The 14,916-nt window shown below is 40.9% G+C and overlaps 1 protein-coding gene across 2 annotated transcripts in view; it reads left to right on the forward strand.

Moving 5' to 3' along the window:
• Positions 1–774: 774 nt before the first annotated feature.
• Positions 775–14,916, forward strand: part of Acvr1c (activin A receptor type 1C) — an 86,138-nt gene continuing 71,996 nt past the window's right edge. For both annotated transcript variants that reach the window (XM_038337479.1, XM_038337480.1), the window contains exon 1: positions 775–1,045. In XM_038337479.1, coding sequence (XP_038193407.1) covers positions 973–1,045 — 73 coding nt within the window. In that variant the 5' untranslated portion in view covers positions 775–972. The remainder of the gene's footprint in view (positions 1,046–14,916) is intronic.

The raw sequence follows: 14,916 nt of genomic DNA on the forward strand, positions 1-14,916 counted from the left end.
GGGGATGTTAAACAATACTCAACCGACTTTCCATGATTTGAGCAATTCTTTTCCTCCTCCTGTGTGTTTACCCACCTTCCTCTCCCAGTTGCCAAAGCTTTAACTGCAGAGATAGCTCCTTCTACAAGTCTGGCCCTTTCCTTCCATTACTTATTATAGATGTCCATATCAGCTTGGCCCAGTTGGCTCAGCTTTGTGTCGTCATTTGTAGGGCACAGGAAGTCTTCAGATGAAGACATGAATGCACAGAGTTTGTTTGGTAAAGCAGAGCTGTAGGTCCGAAGGCAAATGGTGCCGGAGGTCATTCACAGGGATCCACAGAGAGGGTGCGCTCTCACAGATGAGAAGGTGGGATGCGGTGTTGGGGCAATCCTGTGGGAACAGCCGAGGGTATTCCCAGGGCGCAGGCTAGTTACATTTAGGGACACCGGACGAATAAACGAATGTGGAACGATCTAGAAGGTGGATCTTCTGTAGGAGAATGTAGAGAAAGCAGCTGCTACCGTCCTACGTGTCTCTAAAGTCTCAGGCGGGCTTTGCTCTCCTATCCCCCCCACTCACACCCCCACAAGAAGAAGCTAATCCCGGGGACCTGGTGCGGCCCGCTCCTCTTCGCCCACGAGAGGTGTCACCTCCCCGCCACCCCTCCGCCCTCGGTCTCCTGCCCCGCCCTCGGGCGGGTGGCTGGCAGCGGTGCCCGCGGAGGCGCGGCAGGGGCGGGCCCTGTCCCTCGAGGCAGCCCGCGGGGCCAGTGGCAGGAGCGGCGCGGCGCGCCGCCAGCCGCGGGGGGCGTGGGATGGGGGAGGCGGCGGAGGGGAGCGCCCGCTGCCACTAGAGCCAACCGCGCACTTCCGAAGGGTGTCGCGGCTGCACTCCCCTCCCGCGCCCCGGGAACTTCAAAGCGGCCCGCGCCGCCCGGTCTCCCCGCTGCGCTCTGGGGCCCCGCAGCCCGGTCCGGGCCGCCTGGTGGCCATGACCCCAGCGCGCGGCTCCGCACTGAGCCTGGCCCTCTTGCTGGTGGCCTTGGCCGCCGAGCTCGCGGCAGGTACTGTGGGTGTCTCTTCTTGGTGCTGGTGGGGGTGGTAGTGGGGGCCGTCTGCGGGTGAGCACGGTGACAGAAGGTACTCGGAGCCAGGTGGCCGTCCTGTAAGCCACGGGGGAAAGGCAGTCGGGCTGAGGGGGCGCAAGTCAGGGCGCAGCGTGGGCACCTGATGTCTGGCAGTTGAAAGGGTGGGTGTACAGGTGTTTGGGGGACCGAATCATCAGGAGGACGAGAAGAGACAGGGGCGTGGGGTTTGGGGAGAGGGGTTGAGGTGGATGATTAATTTGAGGGCAGTTTGCAGCAGAGGGAGTAGGGGAGCATTTGTAGGTGCGTGTTTGGCTGGGAGCTGGGCGGCACTACTCCACACTGCAGGGACTTGGAGGAGTGCAGGTGCGCTCTGGGGGTGGCTCCAAGTGGAGCCTCAGAGAGACGCGCAAGGATGGGAGCCTGGTGGGGGAGGAGGTGGCAACTTACTCTGAGTTTTAGGAGGAGAAATATATTCCGAAGGCCGTTGGTGCCAATCTTGGGAGGCAGAAAAGGGGGCTTAAGGCTGCGTGGCTTGCAACGCATGTTGCTTTGGAGGTAATGGTTTTTACTCAGTTTCCGGAAGGGGGAAGGGGTTATGGCAAGAGTCCCAGCGTTTATAACAGGTCTGTACTGCGATAGGCTAAACAGAGCCCTCGACCCGAGCTAGAATCCAAACGTTTCTTTTGCAGTGTTTACTAGAAACTGGGGCAAATGCATCTTTGGTAAAAAAAAAAATAAAAATAAAAATAAAAAAATAAAAAATAAAATCATAGTCTGCTCTGACTAGAAATCTTTAGGTCTGAAACGATCCGTACGTTGCCCTGGATTACAGAGAACAGGGACATATTCGCCCCTAACTCAGTTTTTAAAAATGTCAGTCAGACATTAGAGACATTTGCACATAAAAAACTGGTGTTTTTTCCATAGAGCGGTACTTTGTCCGAAGCTGATTTTGATGCTTTTTTTTTCTAAGACGACAATCTGTTTGACATTAATAGCTATACTCAGGGTGGGTAGTTTTCCTCGTGGTGACATGTGCAAGAGACTGTTTTGAATAGTGTGATTGCTGTCTCGTACAGATTTCAGATGGCCTGAGAGAATTACCAAGTACAATATTCAAGTTAAAAAGCGATAATTGGAAGGAATTAAGTGATAAAACTGAAGGATGAAAACATCCCCCACCCATCTTTAAGAAAACAGTTACTCCAATTCAGCCAGAGAGACAATGTGGGAAAGTTAGAGTTTGGAAAATTCATCTATGAAAACAGAGCGGACGGTGTGAAAGCCTTTGTAGGAAATGGGCCAGCTCTCTGTTAACTCGAGACATTAAATGTGTGTGCTTGACAACTGAGCAGAATTTAAGCTCAGTTAATAAGCTCAGTTAATTGTAGCTCACCCCAAGCTACAATACTCTAAAGACAGTCTTTGAAGCATCACAGTTTTGATTGGCTACCTGTGAGCCCATCTCTCTACGTTAACCACGTTATCCCTTTTATTTGAGAGGATGCTTTTTGAACACAGAACCAATTATACTTTTTTATGAATGCTTGAGAGATATGTCTTGTTGCATAACAGAATTTTTAGAAAGTTTGAGAAACTAAGGCACACCAACTTAATAATATATATTCTATTATGTTCTTGACAAGGCATGGAAACTTTTGACACCAGAATGCTATGTATATTTAAGTGTATATAAAATGAAATACATATTCCACTTAAATTTGTTTCCTTAAAAACTGAGATACCAGAAAATTCATAATGTGGAACTAATGTATCAAAATAGTGGTGAACTTGTTAAAGTTGAACTTTTGTAACCAACTTTTCTATCCAATGCAATTATTTTCAGATTTCTTTAGGAAACTTGAAGACTTTTTGTGTCCCACGTAAGCAGTGCATATTGTTATCTACTAATAATGGGACAAAGCATTATTTTTCCAGATTTTATATAGTTCTTTGATGTATTTTTAAAATTTACTTGCTTTTATTTTATGTGTATGAACATATGCCTGCACATGTGTATTTGTGTGTGCATGTGTATGTGTGTGTATATCATATGTTTGCCTGGTACCTAAGGAGGCCAGAAGAGGGTGTTGGATCCACTGGAACTGGAGTAATAGATGGGTCCAGGCCACCATGTGGGTGGGAGCGAGCCTGAGACCTCTGCAAGAGCAGCCTGTGCTTTTAGGCAGTGGCTCCCTGCTTTCTTTGGTGTTTTGATAACGGAATTCCAGGTAGATTTCTCCCCAAATTAAATTGTTTCTCAAATGGCTTCTAGTCTCTTTTTGTAAGTTATGTTGTAAAACCTACTGGCCATTTACAAATGTGTACTTGACATTTTTGGCACGTTATATGGGAAGTTGTTCTTGGCATGATGACATAGTGAAATAGTGTGTCAGAAAGCACCAACTTCCAAGCTGGCTCTGCTGCATGCCAGGTCTAGGGCCACAAGTATCTGAAAGCTTGGGAAAGTGGCTGACCCTTTCTGCTTTGGTTGATCATCTTCAGCATCTCTGTCACCTTTGAGGTGGCCTAAGGTCACAGAAGAGATCACCCTTTCTCTTTGAGAATTCTGGAGTCATAATAGTTAGTGTACTCGCTGGTCTGTACTAGATTGCTTAAAAGGGGCTTCTCTGGTCACGTGACTTTCAGATACCTTGTTGTTGATGAGGCCCCACAGTGTTTACCACACTCCTTGTTCATACCAAGCAAAGCTTGGACAGGTAATGTCCTAGAATCCTGCAAGGTTATACCTTGTGTATTCTCTTCTGATGTCATGTCATTTCTTTGTCCTTTGGTCAATAAAGATTTATTGAGAGGCCAGAACATCCTAGAAGTACATCTAGAAGTACAGAGCTACTTGATAACAGGCATGGGGCTGAGGGTATCAGGTAGTGGCCTGTTTTCACCCAAGCAACAGTTAGCTGCTCAGAAAACCCAGAGGCACTTCTGCAAGAGAAAGTGAAAACCTGGGGCTGAGCTTAGAAACGCAAACGCTGTTGCCACCTTTGCCCTCCTTAGGCTCAGTCATTTATTGGTTGATGGGCACAAATGTGGCAAGAGCCTTTCTGGTTCCAAAGAAGAGATATCTCTGGCCTAGGAGAAACTGTGTGGGTACCCTTGGGGCTTATTTCATCACTATCTGAACTGCCTAAGGCTTTTGTCTTGCCCCAGGCTTACAGAGATGCAGAGTTATGAGCTCCTCCGACTCATTTAAGTTATGCAGAATTACAAAAAATTTGACGTGGCAGAGCATAGTGAGCTAAGGAGGACATTATTTGACTCAAGGGATGGACATTGAGAGACAGATTGTTGGGAAGGGGGTCCAGTCTAGGAAGGAGAGGAGGCTGCGGGCAGATCGCAGGAGCTAGGCTGTGGATTCAAGGAGTTGATTAATTCAGTTGAGTTTTAAATGCCCATTAGACACTAAAGTGGACATCTTAAGTAAGAAATTGATTATAGGGGTCTGGAATTCAGAGGACATGTCTGGACTGATGGTTAAAAAAAGAAAAACAACCCTGAGCCAAGGCCATTTGCAGATTATTTTGAAAGATGTGCCGGGTTCTCAAATATAGTAAACAAAGAACAGACCTGGTTAAATTGAATTTCAGGTAAATAGTGAATAAATTTTTAGTCTTCATGTGTCACTGATACAACACTGGCCATATATATATTGAAAATTAGCCAGGTGGAGGTGGCACATGCCTTTTATCCCGGCACTCCCAGGCGGATCTCTGTGAGTTCTAGGCCAGTCTGGTCTGGTTCAAAAGCAAGTTCCAGGACAGCCAGGACTGTTCTACAGAGAAACTGTCTCAAAACAAACAAACAAACAAGCAAACAAACAAAAAACGAAAACCAACCAACCAATCAAATAACCACCCCCAAACAAACACAAAACAAAACACACACACACACACATTAGTTTTGGTGTAAATTTAAGCTATCTGGGAACTCTCTGACTTTAGTTGGAGCCCAGTGTGGAAGCCCTGTCACATTACCAATTCTTGCTGCATGTATCCCTGATTTTTGATTTTTTTTTTTTTTTATTGAAAGAACGGTGAGGGCCTATTTCCGTGTCAGGCCCTCTCTTAATGCCTTTGTTCTGGCTCTGCCTCTATCCCAGGTTGCATCTCAGGATAGGTCACTGTGAACTCTTCCAACAGGGAGTTCCCCTGCTTCTGTGTGGCCTAGAGGCAGTTCTAGCCTATCCCAATGTGATTTTTGAATATCTCAACATAAAAACCCAAGCAAAGGAGACAAACATAATTCCCTGGGGTCCCTGGAAGTGACTGTTATATCAAGATAGTGGGTTTCACCCAAATTTGCAGCCTTTTGAAAATGACTGTTATTTATAGATGCCCTTTTGATTATTTGATTATTCCTTTTGAATAATCCTTGTTGTTTGTCTGTTTGTTTTATTTTCTCTTTTAGGGAAAAATCTTCCAGTCAGTAAACACTGACCCAAATCATTTTTCTCAGTGGTATTCACATCACTTATTGCAAATGAGTCGCTTGTTGCACATTAGAAACTGAGGTGCTGGGGTACCAGACAAGATCATGATTAAGGAGGCTGTTAAGCCCTGTAGGACCCGCTCTGTCTAACACAATTTGTTGTTTGGGGGGCATAATTTAGGAGAATGATTGCAAGTCTTTGGGAAAGGAGGCAGAATATAAATATAGAAGAGCCAGAGGCCGTTCAGCGTCTGCTCTAGTTAGGCTCCACCTGCACCTGCTGTCACCCGCTGATGGGCATTGTCTTCAGATGTGGGTACTTGTTCTCACAAATTCTTAAGTTCTAGGTATGCTCTCACATATGGAAACAGCTTATTGGAATAAATAGCAAAATGGACATTCAAGTATTAACAATAAGCTAAAACAGCAAAGCAAAATTTCTAAGAACAAAACGCAAGGCATGCCCCACTTGAGGGCTTCATTTTGGAGGTTTCTCCTGGATCTTTCTGTTGCTTTGGCTTAAGATTTTTTTCTCTGTCACTTGTCAAGACTTGAGGGTTTATCTTAACTTTAAGATAGTGTGATATGTTCATAAGCAACAGACAAGGGATACTTTCATTACCTAAGGACACCTGAATATCATCTTGGCTCACAGCCTTCTCTTGGTTAAGTGTGGAGATCTAGAAAGGGGCTGGGTATGGCACAGCAAAGGAAAATAACTTTCTGTTACCTGGTGCCTTGTCCCCCAAGTGCGTGGCAAGACTCCAATACACACTGCTTTACAAAACTCTTAATAACCCAATAGTCAATGAAACAGTGAAGGAGTCATGTGAGAGCATTGATAAACCAGAGTACCAGATCCCCACACTGCATCTTTGATGGGCCATCAAATGTTTGGCAAACAGGCACCACAGAAGAGGCAGATCAAGGGCACCTCAAACCCCCACACGTTAGTGCGGCTCCCATGGAAACCTGCGAGAGATCCATATAGCAATAATGTGATAGAAGAAATCGAGATGGCGGAGTATCTTCTATGCTGAAGCAGGCTTACTTTTTCTCTGCTTGTTTTGGTAAAGAGCTGGAAGACAAAGCCATGACTCTGAGTTCTGTACCTTTCTTGATTTTGAGAGTTGGGTTACAAAATCCGAGGGCTGCCTGAAACCTAGACTGTGAGCTACAAGAGGCTACTCTCCTTTAGAGGTTCAGTAAGAAGGGAACGGAAGAGGGAGCTGCACAGGAATGTAAACAGGCAGGGAATGTGAACAAGCCCACAAGGCTTCTTCCCATCTTGCCCCTCACTTCCCTGCTCTGATTGGCTAGAGAGGCTCCACTTGGTCTCGTTCTTCACCTTCCCCCTCTAAAATCGCTTACCTTCTCTATTATTCTCTTCTGTCTTTCCGAGAGTAGGCATGCCAAGATATTGTCTCTTTGGAGCTGTTTTAAATTAATCCTCTCAAGAATTCATGGGTGAATCATTCTGTATGACTCAAGAGCTTGCTTATTATTTTTTAAAACAATTTAAATGTGCAGTGACTTATACATCCCAAATTAGAGCAATCTACTTTTTCATTAAACTTTTCACACAGAAAATACCATTAAAATGCTCAGACTTTGAAAGTGAAACGCGCCCCACCCACCCAATCTGTTTTGTCACCTTAATCTCATGGTAAGGCACAAGGACAGAGACAGGTGCCACATCTCTGTGTGATGATTAAAAGTTTGGAACAACTTCATGATTGATTTAAATAAAGATTTTTTTTTGTGGTCAAAAATAGGACAAGACAAAAATCTAGTCCATCAAGACCTGGAAAATGGTAATTCTACTGCAAAATGTTTCCTACATGCATGCTTATCCAAGAGATGGTAATTGAGAGAGTGCTAATCCAGATTAGAATGGTTTTTAAGAAACAGGCTGTTTTAAAACAGAGCCAGAATATATTAAAAAGTATTAACTCATCACAGCTCACAGTTCTATCTGATGACACTTTCCTGGCCTTCTCTGCTAGATGTGTATTTTTTTTTTCTTTTCTACCACCCCCATTATCACTCTTCAAGAGTAAAAATTCGACTCTGAACATTTGCCTGCTCTCGGAGTTATAGTAAGACACTGTTCTCACTCAGACTCACTCCCCTTACAGTCTGCAGTGTGTATTTCCAGGAAATAGACAATGTACTAATCCTGGAAGCCTGAGAGAACGGTTGTAGAACGAGAAGATTCCTAATTCGTGTGTACTTGAGTAAAATTATTTTTTAAAAAATCTTTCCTAGGACTAGTTTCTAGCTATATTTAACTACAAGACATTGCTTTTTTTTTCAGGTTGAAGAAAATTGACTTCAGTAAAACAATTGGAACCCTTTAAAAGAGTTGAGAGCTTGTGAAACAAGATCAAGATGTTTTGGGTTTTGTCACCAGTGTAGAGATTTTTTTTTTTTGCAATAACTCATCATCTGTCACACATTGTCAGGGTCCTTCCATTTGTATTTCTAACCAGAGGAATTTGAACTCCATCTCTTTTTACCTAGAAGTTTATCAATTTTATTGATTTATTTCAAATATATAGTTATTGGTTTGTTTTTCACTTTCTCCCAAGTTTGTCTATTATTTCCTTCTGCTACTTACTTTGGGTTTGATATATTTATCTTAGTTCCTTCCTTTCTTTATTCCTTCCTTCTTTCCTTCCTTCCTTCCTTCCTTCCTTCCTTCCTTCCTTCCTTCCTTCCTTCCTATCTTTCATTTTTTTGTTTGAGACAGGGTTTCTCTGTATAGCTTTGAAACCTGTCCTGGAGCTCGCTCTATAAACCAGGCTGGCCTCAAACTCACAGAGATATACCTGCCTCTGCCTCCTGAGTGCTGGGATTAAAGGTGTGCGTCACCACAACCCAGCTATCTTAGTTTCTTGAAGTGCTGCCTTAGATTAAGTGTTGGCAGATTTTCCCTGGTGGATCTAGTAGTAAATACTTCTGACTCTAGATGGGTCTTCTAAAGTTCCTGTTGTAACTCTCTAATTCATACTTTGTAGTAATGAAAGCATCCACAGACAATACATATATGAATAGGTGTTGCTGCATATCAATAAAACTTTATTTATAAATGGCCCAGACTGTAGGGTTGTAGTTTACTGATGCTTTCTTCAATCATTCAGCTATGACCTTTGTTCTTTTCTAACATAAGTATTTAAAGTTTTAAGTTTTTAGCTCTGCAGTCACTTCAGCTCATACATATAGTGTAATCTGCCATGCTTCCATTTTGATTACATTCAAAATATTTTCTTGGTAACTTTGTGGGGACCATATGGGATATAGATGTATGTTGTTTAATTTACAAGTGTTTTAAGAATTTTTATTTACATTCTAATTTAACTGCAATCTTGGTTTAAAAAATGTACAACTTGTGTGATTTCAATTATTAGAATTCATACTTGTTTTGTAACTTGGCATGTATCTGACCTAGAGGATATGCAGGAGAGGCTTCATGGGTTGATGCTCTATGAATAGCTGTTAGTTCAGGCTGCTTGACAGTGTTAGGCAATTCTTGTGCATCTTGTCTCATGCTATCTCAGCTACCAAAGGAGTGTTGATTGAATTCTCTAATTTACCTGTAAATTTGTCTATTTATATTCCTATTTTTTCCAGATTTTGTTTTCTGGATTTCAAATTTTGTTACTGGATGCATGATATATATGATTATTATGTCTTCTTTCCAAAAAGTCTTTTTATAGTTTTATGCATATGGGTGTTTTGCCTACATTTGTGTCCATGTAGCACATGTGTGTCTGGTGTCCATGGAGGCCAGAAGAGAGCATCAGATCCCTTGGCACTGGCATTATGAATGGTTGGGGGTCACCAAGTGGGTGCTAGTAATTGAACTCAGGGCGTCTGGAAAAGCAACCAATGCTCTTAACCACTGAGCCATCTCTCCATCCCATATTATGTCTTTTTGATACACATTGGGAAATCTGCTTCACCTATGGTGATGTATTTTCTTATCTTAAATGACACATTGCTGTTAATCACTGGTAATAATATTGTTTACTTTGAAGTCTCTCCTGTCAATGCAGTCCTTCTACAATTTTTGTTAGTCGATATTTTTAGATCTATTTTTAAAACGTCTATTGAGATAGCTATTATAACTTTCTAGGACCAAGGGAAGTATTTGCATTTTACAAATTTTTGCATTTTCTTATTAGCTTACATATGACTTTGTATTTAAATTAATTTTTTTTCTGTAGCAAGCATATAGGTGAGTCTTCCTCACCAACACTTGCATTCTTGCCTTTTAACCAGAATGTATAGACTATATACATCAAATCTATTAATCAGTATGGTTGGGTTTAAATCTGTCCTTTTTCTTTTAACTGTTAATTTCCTTTCCCCCCTTGTCTTCAAGTGGGATCTTGGACCAAGTACAGGCATTATATATTATTTCCATTATTAGTTTATAAGCCACATCTCTTTGTTTTGGTTGTTGCCTCAAAATTTTACACCTATCTTTAAATGATCATAGTTTAAGAACTTCATTGTGTACTTCATCTCTCTGTCTTTGTGTGTGCTGTTAATGCCGCCAATCCTCCTTTGAAATATCTTATAAATCATCAAATACATTTGGTTATTGCAGCTTTAACCCTTTCGTTGTGGTTAAATAAATTAACAAGTGAGCAGTACTTTCCTTTCACGTATTTATGATTATTTGTCAATCAATTGGATAATTTTGCTTTAGTTTGAACAATTTCTTTCCCCATTATTTGGTACCACAGTCTAATGGAAATGAATTGCAGTTTGCTTTTTTTAAAAAAAATATTTATTTATTTATTTATTTATTTATTATGTATACAGTATTCTGTCTGTGTGTATGCCTGCATGCCAGAAGAGGGCACCAGATCCCATTACAGATGGTTGTGAGCCACCATGTGGTTGCTGGGAATTGAACTCAGGACCTTTGGAAGAGCAGGCAATGCTCTTACCCTCTGATCCATCTCTCCAGCCCCTGCAGTTTGCTTTTATTTTTATTTTACTTTCACATCATCCTCCAATTTATTACCTAACTTTTTAATCTGAAAACTATCAAGATTAAATAGCTTTATGGTTACTAGTCATCTATTTTCTAATTCTATTTTTAATACTGGTTTGTTTGTTTGTTTGTTTGTTTATTTATTTATTTATTTATTTATTTTTACCACATTCCAAACCATTTGTCCATACCTCTTTCTATTAATACTAATAGTTTTTATGTGTTTCAAAGTAGCTTATAGAAGCAGCTTGTTTCCTTCTAAATACTTCAGCATGCATATTATACAGAGGTCAATATTTGTACAAATTTTTCTCCTTTGATTAAATATTTAAATATGATATGATATTCTTCTGCATTAGTTTTGAGAAACGTGGTCACCTAGTCTTTAAGTGATATTAATGATTAACTTCACTATGGTGGACTGACTGCCTCTTTTCCTATTCCAGTAATTCTTCAATGTCTCACTCTCAAAGACATCTGCTATTTTATTTTTGACGTAGATAAGTTTTGTTTTTTTAAATTCTGTTTCGTAGCTGCTAATTAGGTTAGTTTGTTGGTAGTTTTGTTCAAACTCTGGACATTTTTACTGACAGAATGGTGTTAAAACTTTTCCTTTATGTTGAGTTATTTTCTAATTTTTCTTTAGTTCTTTCTTAAACATTACTATTATTATTTTTCATTTATTTATATATTATTTAGTGTTTTGGCTGTTGCTGTTGTTTTGATTTTTTTTATTATTCACTCATATATACTGTTCTGACCAAAGCTTCCACCCCTCCTCTCCTCCCACTCTACTCCACCTCCCTTCTCCCCTAGATCCACTCCTCCTTTATTTCACTTTAAAAAAAAGCAGGTCTCTCATGGATATCAACCAGATATGGCATAACACATTACCAGACTAGGCACAAACCCTCATATCGAGGTGGCATAGATGAGGTACCCCAGTAGGAGGAAAAGGGTTCCAAGCTCCAGCAAGAATCAGAGATACCCCCAACTCCCACTCTTAGGAGTCCCTCAAGAATGCCAAGCTACACAACCATATCATATATACAGAGACCTAGGTCAGACCCATGCAGGCTCCCTGACTGTCCATTCATTCTCTGTGAGCCCCTATGAGCCTTGCTTTGTTGATTCTTGGGTCATGGTCTTTTTGTGCCCTTGATTCTTCTGGTTCCTACAATCCTCCCCACCTCTTGTGCAGGGTTCCCTGACTCTGTCTAGAGTTTGGCTGTGGGACTCTGCTCCCATAAGTTACTGGACGATGTCTCTCTGATTGGGATAGATCTATGAGTCTATCATTAGGAATCAGCCCTTCTTTTGTCAGTCTTGTTTGGTTCTCTCCTGGGTCTCTGGGCTGTGCAGCCCCTGGTTGTCTGGTTGCTAGCCATCCAGGCAGTGTCAGGTGTGGGCTGTCTCTCATGGCATGGGCCTCGCGTTGGACCAGCCATTGGTTGACTCCTCCTACACATTCTGCATCATCATTTCCCCAGGTCATTTTACAGGAAGAAAATTGTAGGTTGAAGTTTTTGTGGCTGGGTTGCTGTGCCAGTCCCACCACTGGAAAGACTTTCCTGGTTACAGAAGATGGCCAGTTTAGACTCTGTATCCCCCATTACTAGAGTGTCTGCTAGGGTTCCCCTCACAGATTCCAGGCAGTTTCCACAGCAGTAGGTCTCCACATTGCTCCCCTAAGTCTTCCCAGTCCTGTTAGTCTCTCCAAGTACTCTCTCCCTCCACCCCATCCCTACCTCATTCCGCTTGCTCCCATTCCTACCTATCCCGAGTCCATCCACAAAAATATGTTCTTTTTCCGATTCCCAGGGAAATCTATGTATCCCCTCCCCATTACTTAGCTTCTCTAAGTCTGTTGATTATAGCATGATCCTTTACTTAAGAGCTAAAATTCACTTATAACTGAGTACATACCATGTTTGTGTTTCTTGGTCTGGGTTACTTCACTCAGGATAATTTTTTTCTAGTTCCAACCACTGCCTGCAAATTTTATGATGCAATTGTTTTTAACAGTTGAGTAATACTCCATTGTGTAAATGTCACACATTCTCTTTATTCATTCTTCACTTGAGGAACAACTACGTTGTTTCCAGTTTCTGGCTATTAAGAATAATGCTGCTATGAACATAATTGAGCAAGTGTTCTTGTGGTAGGATAGGACATCCTTTGGGTATATGCCCAAGTGTGGTATAGCTGGGTCTTGAGGTAGATTTGTTATATGAGGAGGGGGCCCTTTGTTTGTCCTTGCTGCCCAGCTAGCTTACACCCAAAATAACCACACAGAAACTGCATTAATTAAAACACTGCTTGGCCATTAGCTCTAACATCTTATTGGCTAATTCTTACATCTTAATTTAATCCATTTCTATTAATCTGTGTATCACTACATGACTGTGGCTTACCAGCAAGATTCTAATCAGTGTCCGTCTCAAGCAGGAGATTCATGGTGTCTCTCACTCTGCCCTTCTTCCCAGAATTCAGTTCTGTCTTCTCCACCTACCTAAGTTCTGCCCTATTTGGTCCAAAGCAGTTTCTTTATTCATTAGCCAATGAAAGCAACACACAAACAGAAGGAACTCCTACACCAGTAGATTGATTCCCAGTTTTCTGAGAAACCACCATATTGATTTCCACAGTGGCTATACAAGTTTGCAATACCATGGGCAGCGGAGGAGTCTTTCCTTTGCTTCACATCCTTTCCAGCATGAGCTGTCACTTCTGATTTTTTCTTTCTAATTTAATCTTAGCCATTCTGACAGGTGTAAGATGGAAACTCAAAGTAGTTTTGATTTTCGTTTCCCTAAAGGCTAAAAATACTGAACATTTCTTTAAGTGTTTCTCAGCCATATAAAATTCTGCTGTTGTTAATTCTGTTTAATCTGTACCCCATTTTTTAGTTGGGTTAATTGGTTTGTTGATGTTGAATTTCTTGAGTTCTTTATGTATTTTGGATATAGCCTTCTGTCAGATATGGAGTTGGTGAAGATCTTTTCCTATTCTGTAGGCTGCCATTTTGTTCTATTGATGGTGTCCTTTGTCTTACAGAAGCTTTTCAGTTTCATGAAGTCCCATTTATTAACCATTGATCTTAGTGGCTGCACTATTGGTATTCTGTTTAGGAAGTTGTCTCCCATGCCAGTGTGATCAAGGCTATTACGCACTTTCTTTTCTACCAGGTTCAGTATATGTGGTTTTATATTGAGGTCTTTGATCCACTTAGACTTGAGTTTTATAAGGGTGATAGATATGGATCTATTTGCATTCTTCTACATGTAGACATCCAGTTAGAGCAGCACCATATGTTGAGGACTCTATATGTTTTCCAATGTATATTTTTGGTTACTTCATAAAGAATCAGGTGCCCATAGGTGTGTGGGTTTACATCTGGTTCTTCAATTTGATTCCATTGATCAAAAGGTCTATTCTATGCTAATACTACACAGCTTTTGTTACTATAGCTCTATAGTAGCTTGAAACCAGGGATGGTGACACCGCCAGAAGTTTTTTTATTTTACAAGATTGTTTTAGCGATCATGAGTTTTTGTTTTTCCATGTGAAGTTGAGTATTGTCCTTTCAAAGTCTGTAATGAATTGTGTTGGCATTTTGTTGGGGATTGCATTGAGTCTGTAGATTGCTTTTAGTAAGATGGACATTTTTACTAGGTTAATCCTACTGGTTTGTGAGCATGAGAAATCTTTTCATTTTCTGCTACCTTTCTCAATTTCTTTCTTGAAAGACTTGAGGTTTTTATCAAACTAGTCTTTCACTTGTTTGGTTAGAGTTACATGAAGATATTTTACATTATTTACAGCTTTTGTTAAGGATGTTGTTCCTCTGATTTCTTCCTTAGCCCTTTTGTCATTTGTATATAGGAGGGCTACTCATTATTATTATTATTATTATTATTATTATTATTATTATTATTATTATTTAATCTTGGGTTCAGCCACTTCACCTTAGGTACTTATCAGCTATAGGAGTTCCCTGGTAGAAGTTTTGAAGTTTGCTTATGTATACTGTCTTATAATCTGCAAGTAACAATACTTTGATTTCTTCCTTTCCAATTTTGCTCTCCTTCAGTTGTCTTGTTTCTCCAATTAGAACTTTGATTACTATATTCAATAGATATGGAGAGAGTGGACAACTTCATCTTGGTCCTGATTTTAGTGAAATTGCTTTGAGTTTTTCTCCATTTAGTTGGATGTTGGCTGTGGCCTTGCTGTGAATCACCTTTATTATGTTACATGTCCTTTGTATCCATAATCTCTTCAAGCATTTTATCATGAAGGAGTGTTGAATTTTGTCAAAGACTTTTTCAGTATCGAATGAGATGATAATGTGTTTTCTTTCTTTCAATTTGTTTATATGGTGGATTAC

This window comes from Arvicola amphibius, chromosome 7 (genome assembly GCF_903992535.2).
Source record: "Arvicola amphibius chromosome 7, mArvAmp1.2, whole genome shotgun sequence".
Taxonomy (NCBI): Eukaryota; Metazoa; Chordata; class Mammalia; order Rodentia; family Cricetidae; genus Arvicola; species Arvicola amphibius.